This window comes from Uloborus diversus, chromosome 1, assembly GCF_026930045.1.
Source record: "Uloborus diversus isolate 005 chromosome 1, Udiv.v.3.1, whole genome shotgun sequence".
NCBI lineage: Eukaryota > Metazoa > Arthropoda > Arachnida > Araneae > Uloboridae > Uloborus > Uloborus diversus.
Genome location: NC_072731.1, coordinates 65,843,808 through 65,865,610, shown reverse-complemented (window position 1 = coordinate 65,865,610; position 21,803 = coordinate 65,843,808). Strand labels below are relative to the sequence as shown.

At 31.8% G+C, this 21,803-nt stretch overlaps 1 protein-coding gene across 2 annotated transcripts in view; it reads right to left on the bottom strand.

The window, feature by feature from the left end:
- LOC129230200 (nibrin-like) overlaps nucleotides 1–16,323 on the bottom strand; it is a 65,675-nt gene extending 49,352 nt beyond the window's left edge. Inside the window, exons 1-3 of one of the 2 annotated variants that reach the window (XM_054864604.1) lie at nucleotides 16,068–16,323; nucleotides 11,362–11,498; nucleotides 5,701–5,846 (exon numbers count right to left, since the gene is read on the bottom strand). In XM_054864604.1, coding sequence (XP_054720579.1) covers nucleotides 5,701–5,846; nucleotides 11,362–11,498; nucleotides 16,068–16,095 — 311 coding nt within the window. In that variant the 5' untranslated portion in view covers nucleotides 16,096–16,323. Of the gene's footprint in view, nucleotides 1–5,700; nucleotides 6,084–11,361; nucleotides 11,499–16,067 lie in introns of those variants that run through there. The other variant, XM_054864612.1, reaches the window with a different exon arrangement.
- Nucleotides 16,324–21,803: the final 5,480 nt, after the last annotated feature.

Sequence of the window (21,803 nt, the reverse complement as noted above, 5' to 3'; positions counted from 1 at the left end):
TCGCATGAAGTTTATTGTTTTACCCTTAACTTTTCAATAAAGAACAAATAGGGTTAATCAAAGATTTGGAACCTAAGTTAGACCACCCTAAACAAAACCACCACTAAACAAAAAAATGCATAAAAACTGGTTCACTAAGTGAGTCGATATACAAAGTTAATAAAGTACAAATCGATTTAGATGTAAGTCGCCCAATCCAAAGTTGCGGGTGTGACATTTACACTAACTAAATTAGTCATCAGCAAAAATATTTTAGAGTATAGGTTTCAATTTTTATGTTTTTCAATAAAGATCACTTGCAGGTACATTGATGCCAATTTGCAAGTTGATTGATATTGTATTTATTTTTAAAAAAATTAATTTCTACCCGTTGCGGGTGTGACATAAAAAGGACATGCATTTTCACCTTGCGATCAAAACATTCAAAACTCTGTGAATTATATCAACTGATCGAACTGGTTTTTTTTTATGTTAGACAGTAATACTTAACTAATTATTCTATACAGAAATTTAGATACTCACTCAATTAGTTTCACTGTAAAAAATATTCAAAGTTGCCGTTGCGGGTGTGACACCCCGTTGCGGGTGTGACTTGTGTGGCCAATAAAATAACAACGTACACAAATAGTTATCAATCAGACATTTTATGATTAGCACAGTAATAAATAAGAGAAATTGCAAATAACTAAGGAATTTTTCTTTACATAAATATCATTTCCAATCTAGAATTGATGATTTCAGGGGGTGTTAGTTTTCTTATTACAATGTTCTGTTTCTTCCATGATATGTCTGACTGATTGGGCCAGATGTATACATGTTCTGAAGGTTTTTTTTCTAAGTATTCTACTTGTATGTCTTCTCCATCTATTTGCTTGATTTGACCAATTTTTTTTTTTTTCTTTTTTTTTTTTTGAGGTAGAAAACAAAACTAATTCTACAAAATCTCCAATAGCATTTATATTACCAAGGGAGATCGTTTCCGACTGAGGCAGCAATGAAACTATCTTCAGTGCACTTTCTGCAGTTAGTGCCTGCCACTTGAATTGTACCCATATTGATTGGTACAACATGGTGTACCGATTGTAAGTTTGGTATAGCTTTGTACAAGACAGCAGCGTGCGTGAAGCATTTTTGCAACATCTTTTGTGATGTCGCTCTCCGCAGAATAAAGTACTCTGATTTTTTTAAGAGCCTTTTCTGCTCAAATGGCAAAATCCGATGCAGAATTGACTGTTGCTCTACGCTGTAACGGCAAGTGACACCATTTTTTATTTGTTACCGCACCAACACCATCCAGAGCTCCTTATCTATGAGTCCTTGCAAAGTATGACCATGCAACTTTAATGTTGTAGTCTTTATGGTTGTATGATATTAACAGAAGATTGTACCTGTCTATGGATTGCATTACAAAAGGTTTGAGCTCTTCAAAAAATTGCCATCGACTCTGCTTCTACAGCTGGAGATGGTGTGGCCCCTTTTGTCGAAGATTTCTTTCTCTCTCTACACTTTCTCTGCCTCTCATTCTGGTTTTGCCTCTACATTTTCTTTTCTTTCATGGCCACAGATGTAATTTTTTTAAGTAGTTTCTTTGTAATTTCTATTCTTGCTTTGTTTCTTTCCCTTTCTTTTAGAAAATATTCCGAGTATTTAGCCGAGTTTTCTTTCATCTTTTTACGATGATTTCGGAATCTTTCAGTGCTGTTCATTCTTCTGCAAAAAAAAAAAATGTGTAAAGTGAATAAATATTGCACTACAAGTCCCAAAATATATTGTTGAACATGTTTTTTTTTTTTTTTTGAAGTTCTTTGAATTTTTTAACCCCAATTGAAATTAAAAACATTAAGTTTTGATTCATTTAAAACTTTAACTGACAGAATTTTATGCAAAGTTTTTTTTAATAAATATTTTAATAAAAGTTTCATTACTATTTTTATTATTTCTTTATATTTATTTTGAATTTGAAGTAAAAAATAATCTGTCCCTAATATTACATTATTTGTTTTAAAAAGTAAAGGGGGGAAAAGTCAAATGCTGAAAGCAAAATTATACATTTTTATACATATTAAAAAAGATAAAATATTGTTTGGGTTTTTTAAAGTTTTATTAAAAAAAAAAAAAATCTTACCTTATTGAATAGTTGCCTTAATTATAAATCAAGAAATACAAAAATGTTTCTTAGGAGAACCAATAATATAGAATACCAAGCTAAATAAATCAACTGCACATGCTCTAAAGATACTAATTTTGAATTAACTGGTGTCTAGACAAATAAGTCAAAGGCCAAAGGTTAGGTCAAAGGTTAAAACATTAGTGCTGTCATCTACATGCATTCCAGAATTACATTTGTGTTTAATTTAAAAAGATGTTGCGGGTGTGACTTTAACTAAATGTCACACTCGCAACAGGAAGATGTCACACCCGCAACGCTTAATAACTCCAATTAAAACATTAATTAATTTTTTTTCTGTTTGTTATTCAAAGTACTTTAGTAAACTATTTTAGAATACAAAGTTTCAAAACTTTTAGGCAAATAAATTTTTCTGTGGAAATATAAATGCATTTTTTTGTTGCGGGTGTGACACAATAATTAAGAATAATTAAATATGCTTACCTTTTGTAGTGAAGATTAGTAGACATTTCTCTTCAGGAAAAAACTGTTGCTAATGAATGTCAGATTATGTGTGAAACTTTATAGATTTCTAGAATTATTTGTTCAGCTGTAATAGACCATGCAACATAAGCAGTTTTGGTGCAGTCTAGTTCGCACTGATATAGTTCCACTTTAGTAATTAAAATAAGAATGTTAATGACATAAATGAAATTTTTTTTCAATAAAATATGAAATAGTATACTTTTAACAGTGTGTATGCAAAATTTCAACCATATTGAATGAAATTTGAATTTTCATCCTCATGTCCACTTTTTTTTGGATTGGGCGAAGTATGACATTTGAAGAGTTCCCTCAATTTCATCAAACCTGAACTTGATTACCATTAGACCGCCGAGGAAGTAAAACCGTTTCAAACAAAAAAATTTCTTTATCGGTACAGGCAGGGGTGTGCACAGAAATCTTGGAGCCCCTCACAAATGACTTTTCCTGGCCCTTCTCCATACTGTTTACCTCTATATATCCCCCTTAGTTATAAAAATATTGGACCCCCTTCAGGCTCGGGCCGGGGCCAGCAGGTGTACCTCCCCCCCTCCGTGTGCACGCCCCTGGGTACAGATGTCTTCGAGTATTTATGGAACATTGTACAAAGGAAAAACAAATCCGACGAGTTCAGAACCTCCTCCTTTTTTTGAAGCCTGCTAATTAATATAACCCTAATTTCAAATTGAACTTGTGACATCGTGAAATAGTAAATCTAGAATATTAGTTAAACTTCAGAAATCATACACAGTTATAATGTATATTATAAAAGAATATAAATTAAATCGTGGGGGAGGGGTGTTCTGTATTCAATTCCCCCTCAATTGAACACTAAATATGTTTAAAAACGGGAATATTAAATAAAGAACTTTATATTTTTTAGTTCCTAAATAAAGTTATTCGTTAGTAAATAAAATATTAAGGTAATTGATTTAACTATTAAAGTAGCAAAATATACTTCATTTACTGCTTTGCAACGCAGTAATAAATACATTAGTAACACCTGCAATAAAAAATTAACAGGCGGCACAGTGTTGCGAAAATCAATCATCCATAGGCCGCGAGAATTAAATATCGTTCAAGAGAAAGTCAAAACCTTAGGTGTGAAAATACACCGATCACAGCAAAACCACGTGACCGTGACGTATGAAATTTAAAGTCTTTTGGATTTCTCCGGGACCTCTTATCAGACCCAGACCAAATTACAATGGGACCATCTGGGAAGTATACCCTTCCAACAAAAACAAAAAAAAAAAATTCAAATCATTCCAGTAGTGTTGGAATAATTCGAAAACATACATTAAAAGCCGCAATATGAAATCATAAACTCCTTTTTTGAAGTCGGTTAATTAATGAATTTTTCACAAACAACACATTATGAATTGAAAATATATGAAATACTGCTTTGCAGTAATCCGTATCCAGAATATCCGTGCTTTGCAGTAATTTGTTAGCAGACAAAATTTTTGCAATTAATTGAAGCAAGACTTTTAATGAGCTTAGTCACTATAGCTTAGTCCGTGCGATCATGCGCAGTCGCTGTGGCAAATTTGGGATATCCGCGATTTGACGTCGAGTAGAGTTATATAGATCTTCTGACACATTAAAATTTAAAATATTTAATGGCTTTTTTGTTTTTTTGCTTGTTGAAAACATGCGTTATTACGTCTTTTTAATTAACTTTGAAACAAAACTTGGTATTAAACAGGACAAAGACTTCCATCAAGAGAAAGATAAATCACCAAACAATTAAAATTACCCATAAAACGTAAAGTAATCCACGATTTAAGAAAAAAAAGTCATTAAATAAAAAGTGAAAAACTAGATTAAAATAGCCCGCAAGCTGTAAAACATTTTTAGAAACCTTCATGAAAATGTTGAATAATCCGTCAAATAAAGAAACTAATAGAATTTATTGCGAAGTTGTAAAATACTCGAAAACAAAATAATTTAAAATAATAAAATAATAATTTAAAAAATCATTATTCAAAAAGTTTTCTTTGCAACAGAGAGGATACAAGGATTGCAATAAAATTTAAACTGCACAATTCTCGCAAAAAGAACATAGAATCTTAATGGTCAGAAAATAACTTGACGTAAAATTAGGCTTGCTATTATTGTTCCTTAAAAACACAAAACAGGGTTGTTTCAATTGAACATTTTCTGACTTCAAGTTCTCAATTCTAAAAATATAGATCAAGTAACAATATTACTGCAAAAAGATGTGATATCTCATCAAAAACAACCCTGTTGTAAAAATTTCCCCGCCAAGAAAACCTTTAATTTTTCCGCACAAAAAAGGCCTTCACACACACATATCCTAAACCCAAAAACCATCAGTCTTAAAAAGTTATGATATCTAGTTTGCCCGCCAAGTATCTGCCAAACTATCATCCTCCCTCTTCTCCTCTTTCATCACACCTACTTCCATTAGAACCTCCTCCCACCTTCAACTTCTCAGAAATATGGATAGATCCTTTAAATTATTTATCCTGTTTGGCGGGAAGCTTTTCGAAGTGAAGTGGTTGCTTGGTGAGCAAAAATGCTTCCCGCCAAACAAAATACACAATTTAAAGGATCTATCCATATTTCTGAGGAGTTGAAGGTGGGAGAAGGTTCTAATGGAAGTAGGTGTGATGAAAGAGGAGAAGAGGGAGGATGATAGTTTGGCAGATACTTGGCGGGCAAATTAGACATCATAACTTTTTAAGACTGATGGTTTTTGGGTTTAGGATATGTGTTGTGAAGGCCTTTTTTGTGCGGAAAAATTAAAGGTTTTCTTGGCGGGGAAATTTTTACAACAGGGTTGTTTTTGATGAGATACAATGCTACTGTTTACAGCAAATGGACAATTTTCATGTTTTTATTTTTAAAACAATTATTCATATATCTCTCATTCTTTATTTACCAGCAAACTGGTTCTGACAGAATAAAGCTGTCTATTTTTAACACAATTGACGTAGAATAGTTAACTCCTTTTTTTTTCCAAAAAAAAAAGGGGGGGGATTTAGTTTCTTTTCATCAACAAAAAAAAAAAAAAAAAACTTTACCTGAATTCACTTTCAAACTGTCCAAATTTTATGACATCACTATCTACCAGTTCTTCTTCAGTAGTTACTCTAACACCATTTTTAAATGTTCCATATTTGGAGCCTTCATCCCTCAAAAATAAGGAAGATTTCCTAGATGGGTCAACCTAACAATGAAAAAAAAAATTTATCTAAGATCAAAATCTTTAATGTCCTACAAAATTTGGCAAATTAAAATAAGATAGACACATAATCAAAAAACGACAAGAGTTTGATATTAGTCGATTCTACTGATGTGTCACTTTATAAATATAAACATTTATATATTGTTTCCATATTTATATACATTTACATACATTTTTTCACTAAGCAGTTTAATCAGATATTCACTTAGAAATCACCAATTGAAATATTTGAATTGCATTTTGGTGAACACATAATTTTTTTTTTTTTTTTTTCAAAATCAGAAATCTCAGTGTACTTAATTTAAAAATGAAGTTGATCCCTCATTAGCCAACACTTGAAGTGAAACCTTCAAATTGTGTTGTTACCAAAATTTTTAAAGTATTTTTTTCTGAAAGAGTTTTTAAAACACGTTTTTCTTTTGCCTTTAAACCTTTACGTAGGTTTTAACCATTTTTTTGACAAAGACCTTTGACTTGACCTTTTAACCATTAATTTGACAAAGTTAAGTATTCTTAAAAATATATTTTATTGGGTGCGCATATTCAATTTCATTTTAATTTCATTACACTTCTGCTCATGACATCACAAGTGATGAAATGCCATTCACTGATGCCATCAGCGCAGACCGCAATATTTTGGTAATAGATAAAGATACAAATATTATAGCGCAGTAATACTAATGAATTTCATGTTTATATCAGAAAAGCCTTCATTCAAAATTCTCATTATGATTGCTAGTAATATTATTGTTTAATGGCAAACTTTTTTTTAAACAATGCATAAACATTCAGTGCACCAATGGAGTAGAGTGCCAAAGTGTATCACTTGTGACGTCATAAAGAACACAACTTATTATTAAAATCAGATATTAAAAAAATTAATTAATTAATTAAAAATAGCTATTGGGAAAATAAAAAAAAAAAATTTTACTCCATGTTTTTTTTTTTTTTTTTTGCTTATTCTATCAATCTCAGTGACCAAAAGTAGTACTTTTGACTGAAAGAAACAACCCCATTCAACATACATCACATTTTCTGCATTTTTCAGTTTATAAAGCAACACAAAAGTTTGCAAAACATCAATCAGTTTATAAATGGTGCTTGAAGGTACAGGGGCCCATTTTTCAATGTTGACAAAGGTTTGAGCTTCTTATAGCAAGCAGTAATCAAAACTTCTTGCATTCAAGCATTTCCATTTTTACAATCATTTCAGCATTTAATATAACACCTGATTTCTTCATCCTTTAATATTTCTGCAAAATAATAATTGTTCTATAAAGTGGCCTAAATCTGTGCCTACCCCTTTTATTTCCAAGATTATGTAAGTTATGGTTGGGTATTTGTTACACAGTTACCTTGAAGTCTTAAGAGCCATAAACATCAGTAAAACGCCATCCATGTTGTAACATAAGTGAATACAGCGCCATGTTCTCAGAGATGTTTGACAAAGGTTCGTGGATGTCTTGCAGCAAAACATCTGCAAGAATATGGCACACAATTGAGCTGTGGACTCAGCCATAACATGGATGGTGTTCTACCGATGTTTATGACTCTTAGGACTTGAAGGTACCTGTGTATTTAAAAGCCATTCACCAATAGCTAATATAATATTGAGAATAAAAGGAGAGTACACCTACTTTTAAACCACTCTGTTTCTGTATACTTCCTATTCTGTTTCAAAGCCTCAATGGCAAATGATTTAGATTCAAAATGTATATCTTTAAACAAAGATTTCACAAAAAATTACTTGCAGCTTACTACAGGGAAACAAGGAAAGTGACTTTTTACTCAATTTGCATAAAACCTCTTTGTTAGATTTTTTTTTCAATTTTTGACACAAAAAAAGCATTTATCTTTCATTGCTGAAAATAAATATATTTTCTATGCAGTGCACAGCCATAAGACATTTTCATTTTTTCTGTGTGATGTATAATATTTAATTAGGCAATTTTAATAGGAATTAAAATTGTTACATTACTAATAATTTATTAATATAAAACACAAGCAAAAAGAAATGTTATATTACTTTCTCAAACGAAACTGCAGTCCTCGGCTGGAATTGACTGAGCTGGCGATGTATTTCATTATATTACTTTGTTATATTAATGATGTATCAATGCATCATAAAAATATAGTGCATAACTATTTTGTTATGTTCAGGGCCGGATATGGAAGTGTGGAGGCCCCTAATCAGCAAGGGCGGATCCAGAAACTTCTTAAGGGGGGACGATAGATTTTTATTATTTACCAATGACTAGTTAGCGTCTTATCCTGATGATTTGCTTGTGCATACACAAACATTATATATATATATATATATATATATATATATATATATATATATATATATATATATATATATATATATATATATAATGTGTGTGTGTGTGTGTACTACAACAACTGTCCAACAACTTTCGTACATTTCACATTTTCCAAACTCGCATCTGAAATAATACAAGGCAAGAGGAAAATAAATATGCTGTTTACGCATTTAGAAGTAAAATATGCCGATTTTTTGAAAACCATTCTTTCTAAATCATTAAAATTAAATAGTAAGCCAAAGCCAAACCAAGATTGTATGGTTCCCCAGATAAAAATTGATCGAGTTGTTTTAATTCATTGATAGTATTGGAACAAGCTGTATCTGATTCAGAAGAAAAAGTCTTTCGAACGACATCGAATGCTAGGGGGTATGAGAAATCTTTCATCCCGGTAATGGGCAATTAATATGAAATTCCTGCCTTAAAAACTAATTACAAAAAATCTAATTTGAAGTTTAAAACATAAAACCCCAGATGCAAACCCTGGAGGGAGGGGGCTCAAAGTAATTTTGTACAAAATTTCAAAGTTGTATGTGCTATAGGGTCTCCTGGGCGCAAGCCCACCACAGACTTCCTTTCATTATTTCTTTGACCTTACTTTTTTTTAATACACAGAGAAAATAAAAAACTGACCCCAGCTAGAGTGGCCCTAGTCAATTTATTCAATTTTGCTTTTTCTAATTTAATAAATTTTTGATAAATATTATCATCCCGGAACTTAGGTTTTGTGTTTTCAAAGGCTACAACAAGCCTACATGGCTACAGTAAGGGCTTCAAAGGCTACAACAAGGTTTTCAAAGGCTTAAAACACAAACCGTCAATTACAGTTCACAATATTTTTGAGCCGTCGTTTTGATTTTTAATGCATGTGTTTATGAGGCGTTAAAAATATCTATGCACACACACTCACATACAGACCAAAACTTGTCGAATCAGAAAAAGAAAAAACAAAAAGAAAATACAAAATACATAAACTTACCTTGTCTAACAACATCTGGTAGCTCACCAGTTTCATGGGTTTTTTCTTTGTCTTCTTTATTCTTGAAAAATCCTAATAAATTGATTTGTTTTCTTTTGGACATAGTCAACTTTTGGAAGTTAGATGTAACCAGTATTAAAGAGAGACAATGACTGAACATTTCCCCCTATTTCCTAGAGTGACGCTCCACAGGATGGGGAAATTTTTGATGGGGCCGGAATTTTTTGATGAGCCCCTGGCGTCATCAAAAAATCTGGGGCTCTGAATGTCTGATTGCGAAGGTTATGTTTCTCCCTTTCCCCTTTATCATTTGCATTTTAGCCCATTAGACTTTTCTTTCTCGGTTAAGATCTTGAGGTTTCTGTTTCATCATATTTTCAAGCCAAAATTCAATCCCAACAAAAAAGAAAGAAATGTTATAAATTCTTATTCCTATAAAGGCAAGAAAGAATGTCCTTTTGCCTCTGAAGAATATTTTGTTTTGCGAATATTCTTGAGCTTTTTTTTTTTTGGTTAATTTCAGTAGATTATCATATTTTTGAAAATATCCGATACTTTGATATATATTCGAATATTTTGATATATATGTATATATCTTATATTTTCGATTTTTTTGACCCATGAAAGTTAGGATATATTGTAAAAATTTTATTGTGAGGGACCCTTTGTTGTGGAGGCCCAGGGGCAGTAGCCCCGCCTGCCCTCCCCTAAATCAGGCCCTGGTTATGTTTAATAAGAAATCAATAATATTACTATGATTAATGTACATTTTACATTGAAAATACTATAGTTGGAAAAATAAATATCAAAAATATACAAATATCAGGATATTTTTAAAATAAATATTGGATATACAGTGAAGCACCGTTTATACGTTTTTGAAGGGACCATATGAAAAAAACATAGAAACGAAAAAATGTATAATAGGTATGAGTTAATGAGTATTAGACTTTGCTGTTACCAATTATAAAAACGTATAATTGATAAAAACGTATAAAAGAGAAACGTATAAACGGTGCTTCACTGTATATCGTGATACATCGGCGAAACCTGGTTCTATCAGAATTTTAAAATCAATGATATATTTTTCTAATTAAGTAGTTTTTTTGTTAGATTTAGGATGGTCAGATGTGTAATTCCCTGTTCCACTGAAATGCACCTTAAGCTTTAAATTTAAAAAATACAATCTGATAATATATTTATCAATAAAACTGTTTTGACATGTTTAAAATAAATTAAATAGTAAGTAGTAGTAAAATTGGCTAGAAATGTTTTTAAAATGGTGAAATAATAGAAAGTACAAAATAATTTTGATTCCAACTCAAAGCGGGAAACACAACTGAGAAAACTGAAAAATGATTGATTAATGCTGCAATTTCTAAGAAATATTCAGAATCATAAAAATAATCATGGAATTTAAAGGAATATGAGGGAACCAACAGCATCAGTTTCAAAGATGAAATTTCTCTCTCTATCACACTGCATACGAAAATGACTGTTTGGGCACAAAGATGGAAAGACAACAAACGAGTGAGAGGTGACTTAGAAGGGGTAAATTTAAAAATAAGAATTCTCTTGAGCCATTCAGATGTCAGAAAAAATTCCAGAACTAATCAAATAATTACCTTCCTTCAAAGTTAACTTTAACGTTTTCATGCTCTTCCTATTCTTAATCTTCCTAGATTTACCACAACGTTTTGCAATAAATATTTTATTTGATTAGATTTGGTTTGTTCATTTTTCATGTAATGCAATTTCATTGTATCACTGACATGATTTTACACACAACACTTATAATAAATAGAGAAGAAACAAGACTAATTTATACCATGGAATTAGTTATTAAAGGTACATTTTAGAACAAAATATTAAGTTTTCAAAAAAGGTTTGAACATTTAATTGGGTATGGTTTATAATGAGCAATGACAGGAAGATGGGGAATGAGTATAAAAAATTATATTTAAACCAAAAATGAATGAAGTAGACCAGAATAGTTAACTAAATAGAAGTGCATTTCACTAGAAAACTTATGAAGACTGAAAACACATGATTCGAAAGTCCCCCCCCCCCCCTCTGGCCAAGAAAAACCTTCTGAACATCATTGGAAAAAGTCAACTATTTTTAAAAATAGCTACAAAAACAACACATTTGAAACATTCATACAAAATTGAAAAAAAACTAATTCATACATTACCAAATTTTCAACAGAATGATTGACATACAGGACAGCATGCTTGCGACTAACGGATGGATCATTTGATATTAATAACGATGAATCTTTGCGACCAACAATACAATCTTCTCCAACAAAAATGAAATGCTCTATATGCTCTAAATACAGTTAAAAACTTCTTTTAAACAAAGTTTTAATCAACAGAAAATTACTAATTACTAAATCAATTTCACTGTTAATTACTAAGCAGAATTCCTTAAGTTACATGGGAAACAAGAATTTAACTGAAACTTAAATCAACATCCAGAAATCTATACTAATATTATAAAGAGAGAGAGCGGATTTTTGTGTGTTTATATGTTCGAGGTAATCTCCGGAATCACTGCACCTATTTGAAAATTCTTTCACTATATGAAAGATGCTTTCTTACTGAGTGACATAGGCTATAATTTTTTAAAAAATCCGATAAATAGTTCTTTTTTTATTCCAATTTAGGCCCAAATTTCACATAAATTCCCAAATATGAGAGTGAAAAATTACTTGCACATATTAATATTATATATCGCTGAAAAGGGTAGAATTTTTCGCGTTCTAAACAATTTGTTTCAATGCTCCAACTTAATTACGATGGGAGGAGTAATTTGCGTTTTTAGCTCAAACTTTTTTAGGCTTAGCTGAAATTTAGACATTACTTTTTTCATTAAATCTATCAATAAAAAGTGAAGGAATTGTCGGACTAAAATCAAAATTTGAAATGAATAAAAATTTGATTTTTTCAGCTTTTTTTGTATATTGCAGTATTTTGTCTGAAAAAGTCCCGCAATATTTATTTCCCATAAATGTGCAATATGTACGTGGAGTATGTTATGCGTTAATGAAAATACTTTTTTTTAAACTGTGTTCGTATGAATCCAGCTCTCTTGACCCAACCACATACTGATTCTGCAGCCTCGGTCACTAATTTCACTGCTCTCTCGCAATTTTGAGTGTGTATCAGGGTTTCCGCTACGGTCGCATTTTTCGCATAATGCAAAAACACTATCTGAATTGCGAAAATAAAGCAATTCATTTTCGCTTTTTTGCTCAAATAAAAAATAAATTAGTTTTTTAAAAATGAAGAAATGTATGATACTAGAGAGGAAGCATGCATGGCGATAATCTACTTAATCTTTTTTAAATCTTAGCTAAGATGTTTCAACTACAATTAAGTTCAATAACTATTAGTCTTATCCAGCATTATGTCCCCCCAATAACTGCTTTATTAGGAGGAGGGGACTGCAACACTTTAAACACCAATCATGTTTTCTTCTTTTATTTTATGTTTAAAAAAAATAGCTGTTGTACTTATTTCTTCAAAGATGTCACAAATGAAATATGAATTTTATTTTCAACTGGAGATGAAACACACTGAGGCATATATAATTATATGAGAATGTGTAACATTTTAGCATTTTGCTAACATTTTTCCATCAATTTTAGCTTTTATGCTAAAGAACTTTTGAACCCAGCTTAAACCCTGGTGTGTATTGAATATGGAGAAGTTTCAGTGGGAGAACATTCAATGCTTTAAGCTGTTGCAAAGATAAATTTGCTGTTAAATTTGTTCAGAGAGGATCTCTGCGTCCCAGTCGATCAGTTCAGTAAGATTGCAGGCACCAAGATTTACCGACTGCGGAACTCTAAAAGACCGTATTGATGTACATCCTTGCTCATTTCCTACCCAAATTAATATTAATTTGTCAACTGCAAAAGCTCTTTCGTTTTTGTTATGAGAGCAGAGAAGAGCAATGAGCAGATTCTCTGGATGAGCCCACCAGGATCCATTTTTTATGTGGGTTCAGAAGCTTCTTTAATTCTCTCATCTTGCTCGTTTACCGAAGTCTAAATAAATTTATTAGATCTGATGGTCCATGCTTGTCTCATGTGTTTGACCATAATCTCGTAAAACTGAGGGAAGTAAACTAATATTACAGGACTTTTTTAGACAAAATGCTGCAATGTACAAAAAAAAGCTGAAAAAATCGAATTTTGGTTAATTTCACAAAAATGTTCGGCTCATTCGCAAACTAAAAACTTTAAAGAAATGTAGTTAATCATAAAGACATGTGTAAAGAGTGTTAGAAGGAAGTATTTGAATAGTATCAGAACAAGAATTTTGAACATTTTATTTTTACAAAAAATTTTGGAAATTGACCATTTTTTAGCGTTTTTTCAAACTTTGTAGCTTGTTTCCCAGTTAAACCTTAATATTTTTCAAAAATATTAGAAATAAATTTCTAATGGGCAAATACAGTGCATCCTAATTGCGCAAGTCAATATTCAAAAAAAAATTTTATGACATACCCTAGCCAGTAGTATCCAGTTTATGCTGTTTCCTAGTGAAAAACGCAAAAATTAAGACATTAGTCATCTTGCCCCGGTCTCCCTTCACACTTACAGTGGTGTTCCCATATACTCCATATAGACCCTATACTTTCAAACATTTTTTAGACATAAAGCATATACCCTCCAGCTTCATAAATTTCATACTTACTATGACATACAATGTACATGATCACATACACAAATTGTGCGTAATGGATTACTGGGAGTACACCCTCAGAAAAATTGATGGGAACATCACTGCATACTTATTTAAATTTTAACTGATTTTAACTTTTTCATTTTCACTTCAAAATATCTTACAATCAATAATGTATTTACAAATTTATGTGTGCTATTTTATATTAACCCCCTTGCAGTTGGACAGTCCCAGAACTACATGTGAAATAGACGAGATATCTCGTCATCAACTGCAAGGTGGTTAAAATATTACTTAGATAGGAAGAATCTATATCTTTATTTATTGTTTTCTTGTTAACTTTGATTTTTCAACTAAGAATTTTCAGTTTACTAAAAAAGTGGACAAAATGATATTTTGTCCGAGGCGGTATTTTACAGATTTTTTCCAGGATGGAAAAAGAAGGACAACCCTGCCCTGAATAGGAAAAATATAGTAAAACCTGTGTAAGTTGACCACTCACGGTGCACTACTTCATTGATCAACTTATCGAATTGAATTATATGATATAGAACCAATCCTGTGCCTGAAAATAGCAGACAACTTAGACAGCTAGTCAACTTACAAGGGTGGTCAATGTTACAGGTTTTACTGTACCGAGTTTTCTAGTGTCAACAAAGATATCTCACAAATGTAATACAACAATGCCAAGACAAACCAAAAATGTACCATACAAATCAAAAAAATATTCTGAAGCTGCCAAGATGATAAAACAATGGGGATTGGAGATTTACATTATAATTGTATGCACAAATCATTTTCAAAAAAATATTTGTGTCAAGTATAAATTTGACTTCTGCGTTATGTACTTCATTAACCCGTTTCATCCCAATTTATTTTTCTTAAATTTGAGAAGACTTGTTTTTTTAAAGATTGATTAAACCTTCAGCTGTCCTTTAAATAGGACAGTGGGATAAAATAGGTTAAGGGAATAGAGGAATAAAGGGGACATTTCATGTACTTCATGAAAAGAATAGAAGAATAAAGAGGCATTTCGATAATTGGAAATTTGAAGTGATCAAATTTTAAGTAAAGTAATTTGTTGTTTTATGGTTTACCAGTGAACATAAATATTTCCCTACATGGAATATACAGGCAGCACGGTCATCACATTCAGGCTGCAGTTTCGTTCTTACTATGGACTTATCAGTCTCGAATACAGTCGTCCCTCACTACTTCGCGCTTCGACTTTCACGGCTTCACTACATCGCGGTTTTTTTTAGTTTTTTTTTTTTTTTTTTAAATATAGTAATTAACCTCTTTTATGCGCTTGTGTAAACTTTTTACTACAAAAGAATAACAAAGTATGTCTTTTAAGTAAGGCGAGTTCTTTTGAGCAGCTGTAGTTGAACTAGTTGAGGGAGTGGAGGTATAAAATCTTTGAAGAAAGTGAAGGGAATCGATATCTCATTTTAACTGTTAAGCACTAACTGAAAAGTATAAATCACTGTATTATTACTAAGGGATAAATACATCTGTAGTGTATATGGTGTTCAACAATGTACTAACTTTTTACATTGTGTACGTAATACGTTTAATGAGGGTCAAGGAAAAACGGGGGCACATACATTACTAACTGGCAATTAATTCATCATCAAACAAGTTGAGCGATTTTCATAGATTAGTACTAGTGTGTAAGAACTACTAGTGTGTGTGTAGTTTATTTTCAAATAATTAATAACGTGATATCTTTTTAGTCTAGTGTATTATTTTGTACAATATATTGAAAACTACAAATTTAATGATAGCTAAGGGTGCTGTTTCATGTCTGTCTAGGGTGCTCTATCTTAAAAACCTATTTAAATAGTCTTAAGTAAGTTTTATGTACTCTAATAAAGAAAATTTTCGGTTTATAAATACAGATTCCTATTTCGCGGAAATTCAGTTATCGCGGTAAAGTCTGGAAGGAATTAACCGCAATAAACGAGGGTTGACTGTAGTTAATAAACGAGCTGTCAGACAGAGACAGATGTCATCTCATTGAAGAAGACAGTTCTCTTACACTTTGTCAACGAATGAAACGAAATTCATTCCTAGCGCAGTCATGGGTGCCAAAAATTTAACGCCACTGCAATAAGATCGCCTAGTTTTTCCTATTTATCGAAATCTTCTCGAGAAAAAATGACGTAACTGAAGAAAATTTTCCTACTTATCAAACAGTTTTTACCTTTTTTGGTGCTTTTCAATTTCCACATAGTTCACAAGATGAAATACTTAAATCATAAAGAAACAAAAGCAGAGAGTTGAATGCAAAAGACCAACTTTTGACCAATGACCAATTGTTAAACAGTAAAAGAAATACCCGATTAAATAATCTTTGTTTTATGAAATTTTAACGGACAAATATTTAGGAATTGTTGCTATTTGAATTTAAAAAAAAAACAAGTACTGCACAAAATAAAATTTAACATTTTTAAATTTGTTATCAAAACAGCAGACTGCTAGAAAAACATGTTGCCACATCATTTAACGAAATGAATCCAATTTAATATTGGTTGCGTTCGCATTCTCAACCGGTGATAACCGCCGATCTAGGAAGATTGAGCTCCGTCGATTGGCCGCCGCAGATTGGGCGCCTAATGTTTCCGGCTCCCAAAGTTTCCAGTGCCCAATGGACCTTATTCACGGTTTGGCAACGGTCCCATCAGCTGTCCGTCTGCGGGTATTTTGACCAATTACGTAGTGTCAGTAGTGCTAAAAAAACTCGTTTTATTTAAGGATTACTGGACTTCATGGGCATAATGAACATGTTAAACGCTTAAAAAGACTTACGAATGCATGGAAAATGCTGAGAAACAGGGAAAATAAAAAGAGAATTCGAGTTTTCACTATGTTTCTGATAAGGAACCAAAGAGGCTTAAACCCGTGAAAATACGATAATAAAGAGAGTATTTCGTATCAAATGAATCGTTCATCATTCTTTTACAACGTTTCCTAGTTAAAAACGTAAAAAACCTCCCATTTTTCAATAGAAAGAAGAGTTTATAAGCCACACAAAAGCAAGTGTTATTATACGCTGTAGTGCCGGATTTTCGTCTGCTACAGTTCCCACAATGCACTGCAGTGAGGGTTTTTACCACAGCCATCTTAACACAAGGCCTGCGCGCTCATTCAACATGGCCGCCAGTGAAGGCGGTTTGTTTACATTTCATAATAGCTCTACCGTGAATAAAAATTTAGATTTTTTTATAATCCATTAAAAAAAACAGTTGATTTTTACATGAAATACTCCGATACATCTCTAAATTAAAAATTTATATCGTTCGAGTTTTAATATCGACACAAATAGTTTTTAAATAGTAAACTAAATTAAAATTCATGCATGACACATTACATATTATATTCGTAATAAATGTATAGATAATGAATAAAAATGAAAATTTTAATGGGTAAAAAGAAAATACACTTCAACTTCAAATCATAATGCAAAAGAAAGTACGAAATAAATTTTGCTTAATGTAAATTGTAAAATGATTAAGACAGACGGGGAAGATAAACGGGAAGTGCATATTTCTTATTCATAAACTAATAAATATTTTACATTTTTCACACGAATGATTTACAGTAGTATTGATTTCCTTTGACAAAAATACAGACAAATGAAAAAAAAAAAAAAAAGATGGAATAAAATAAACCAATATTTAGCCATATTTCTAACTGTAACAAACAAAAGAAACAGTATACATTTTTGAGAGAAAAATCACTCCAATACCCAATAATAATTACAAAACATCTGAACAATTGAAACAAACTAAACAATTGGTATAAAGGACAATACTGATGCATATATTTCAGAGTAAAAAATATAATTAGATTTATCATGAGTTATCTGTGAGATTTTTTTTTTTTTTGGAGAAGTTATTTAACAGTATGTTATAAATCGTTTGCATAATATTTCTCAAAATCAAGAAAATGGTGTGAGAGCTAAGCTTGTAATGGTCATGTACCACATTTCTAATGCATGGCTCGCTAATAGTTGTTAAAAGCTTTAATTCATTTTCATTTGCTATGAATTCCTCAAAAAAAAAAAAAAAAAAAAAAAAATCCACAACATTTTAAAATACATTTATACAAATAGAAGTTGCGTTTAAAAGAAAAAGTTGGTGTTTTTCCAAAGTCACGATTTCATGTATCTATTAAACTGCACTCTTCAGAGAATTCATATAAAAAAGCTCCTTGAAATTTTAGTTACAAAAAATAATCATTTACCAAAGTGAGGGCAAAAAGCTTCGTCATTAAAATCGAAAGTAATAAATGTGTATTACATGAAAAAAAACATAAATAAAAATGTGTACCTTTCAATAATAGAGTACAGTACCTTACAGAAATAGAAACTGCTTTAAAAGTTAAAACAGTTGCTCTTTTTAATGAACCGCGATCTAATGTATATATTAAACAGCACTCTTCAGCCAATTCATGTTAAAAAGTTCCTTGAAACAATAGTTACAAAAAATAATCATTACACAAATTGAGGGCAAAAAAGCTTCGTCATTAAAATCGAAAGTGATAAAAATATGTAGCATGAAAAAACATACATAAAAATTCGTCCCTTACAAGCAAAAAATCCATAAAATATTATTTAACAAGTACAGTAAAACTCCTCTAATACGGACACTAACAAGACAAAATTTTTTGTTCGCAATAGAGGGGTGTCCGCATGACAAAGGTTTAATACCTTTTAATTTTAGCTTAGAATCGAGGAATTAAATACTGTCCATATAGGAGGGGTATCCGTTAGGAGGGATTTTACTGTATTTATTTTTATTATCAATTCTGCTTAAAAATAAACATTGGTAACCACACTTACCTTCTTAACATTTTTTAATCCAACAATAGTAGCTTCAAACATATTTGGAGATGTTAAACATTTGATACGTTAAATTTTCACCACCAAAGTATCCCAACGGCTTATAATGTAAACTTGACGAAACGCACAGTCAAATACAAAGAGCAAAAAAGAAAACATCATTTCAAGTCTCCATAAAGACAGTTGATAACGTATTCACACATTTGGAATAAATATTACTTTGCTATTTGATACTAAAGTTGTAAGATGAAATACAATATTGCATCCGCAACGAGCAGCTACTTGAAGTCCACAACACTGTTTGAACTAAAGGGGTTTTCCCGCTCAAAGCCTCCTTGAGGTCACGTGACATCGATTGCGCAATACAGCGCGTAGGCCTGATATATAGAAGGCTGTGGTTTTTACCCGCAGTGACGTCAGGTGAATACTGTCCATCTGGAGCGTCGTCCAATGTTTTCCGTGCCCAATCTTCCCATTTCGGGGTATAAGGGTGTGGTTTTGCTCCCCCTGGGAGGGATTTTACATTAATAAATTTTTGTTTGAAACTTTTCAACACATTTAAAATAAATTTAAAATAATGTTTTAAGAAATTTTTTTTTCCGATTCCAAGTCGAAACTGACTACAACTTCGAGGACTGCATACTAAGTGCCTTGCCTCCATTATTATACCGATATATTACTGATAGATGGCAGCACCATCACCGGATCGAACAGTTAATGAGAATTTAGAACTAGTCCAGGAGCTAATAACTACCTGGTGCTAGCACCCCCAGAGTTATCGTTTCACTTGGAGGACATTGAGACCACGAGCATATTTAACGTCGCCCAGTCCCCTTTAATGACGACTGTGGATCTTCGACCATCGGGGTTCGAACTCAGGACCCTCCGGCCCCGAATCCGACACTTTACCGATCGGGCTTGCTGATATGAAACCTTGAAGCGACATTGTGCTAAATTACTTCGGAATCGTACGTTTTTTTTTTTTTTTTTTTTCTTTTTAAGCTTTGGCTCTGGTAAGAAAATTAAAGCATAATGTAAGCGAAAATATAAGTAACAGGTTTAAGATTTCAGACTACAATAGAGCTGTTTTTTGTTCAGAAAAAAATAATAAATCGTATATTGAAATATATATTCTTCTAATGAGTTTTTGACTCTTTGTACAAATAAAAAATTATTACCTCAATTTGAAGGGTAAAATATATATTTTGTCTTCTTTTTGCATAAAAAAAAAACAAAAACAAAAACAAATAGCTTATCACATTTTTACTACATTCGAAAAGCTACGCTTAAAAAAGAGCATAGTTCAATTTATTTTGTATTTTAACCGTGCTGTTAAATGATGAACACGTGCTGCCATCTAAGTCATAACGGTTCAAGCAGCCTGCGGTAACAAATTGTAAAAATTTTCAAGAATAAAAAAATGTTTCTTCAATATCTTATTTTATATGTATTCCCTTCTCATTTTAAAACTTATCAGGTTGGCTAATGAAGAAAAATAGACTTACGGTCGAAAAATCAAGTTTTCGAAAACGCCCCTTGCTGTTTCAGAACCTTGATGCTGCCTGTAGTTCTTATGCATTTTTTAAAAGCCAAGTTCTAATGCAGTTTTCCATTTTTTACGTCGCTTTCGGCCAAAAAATAAAATAAAAAATAGCCTGTGTGTGTGTTCATATTTTAATAAAGCTTAAAAGCACTGGACTTAGTTCGGTTAAATTGATAAGTTTTTTTCGGTAGAGCGTTCGGCTATAAACTATCTGAACTTCGGACAAGTTTGGGCTGTCCGAAAGAATATCAAATTTATATTGGTATTACGCATTACATGTACTCATAACATACAAACGTAATAAAATAAATGCAGTGGGAATGCTACTTGGTGTTTTGACTCCTTTATGCAGGCTACAGTTATCATTCGGATAAGTTGACTGTTAATCGAAGAGTGTTCTTCCCTTTTTTTAAGCTTTGACTAAATCCAGACCACTCAGCATAATGTAAGCATAAAAAAGTATTAAATTTACCTAAAGGGAATCCTTTTTGCGCAGAAAAACATTTTCATTGTATGCTGAAATGTAGATGTTTCTAATTCACCAAATTCCAAGCCACGCTTACTCTTTTGAACACTAGGTGGCAGGGCTGCACGGGGTCACTCAAAACTTCCGGCGGAAGTCTTATTTGTATTGCTTCTTACGATGAATTGCTCTGTTTACGTATCTGTAATTTGATTGAATTTTTTAAATTAATCATGATTTTCAAAGGCGCAAAATTTTCGTAAAAAGAGGAGATGTTGTTCTGCTTTCGGGTACAGCATGAGGACAGGAGCAAATAAGATGTCAGAAATAAAGATGTTCAAATTTCTAAAGGTCCTGATCGTCGAATCAAAGCCAATGCTTTAAAGCGAAAGGATTGAATCTTAATGAATATTATGTAGTAAACACACTTTGTGCGAGGTATTTACGAGCTGGAAACATTCACCTTAATCTCATCAGCTTTGTATTTTTACTGTAATGTGTGAAGATCTATAATGATCTATATTAAATTGATTACTAGAAAAACTCAACCTGAACAATTTTTTATTTGCTTCCTGCAAAGCTGAAAGTTTCCAGTGTTTTGACGGGTTTCAAACAGTTTAATTTGTGTGATTAAAATAAAGAACCACTATTCATGACCTCATGAGAAAAAAACTTCCCATAGCTCGAACTATCAATAACTCGAACCATTTAGCCCGTCTCTTGGGACTTCGAGTTATTGACGGTACTTTAATATTAGGCGAATTGTAAACAAATTTAGATATTCGAAAATCGGTAAACAAACACATTAAATAAAGTTATAGTATATAGTATCATAGTACAACTATTGGTATTACATTCAAAGCAATTTTAACGCAGGAGAAAGCACATGGGCGGATTTATGGGGGTGCAGAGGGGGGCAATGCCCCCCAAGTTTAGGGAGAACTTTATATAGCAACAACACATCTTCCAAAATCTTAAAACAAAAAAATCATTACTTTTTTTTTTCTTTTTTGAATTTTTCAGTGAAATTATAGAGAATAGCGAATGTACTTTTCTGATGGGAGAAAAGAAAAGAAAAAAAAACGAACAT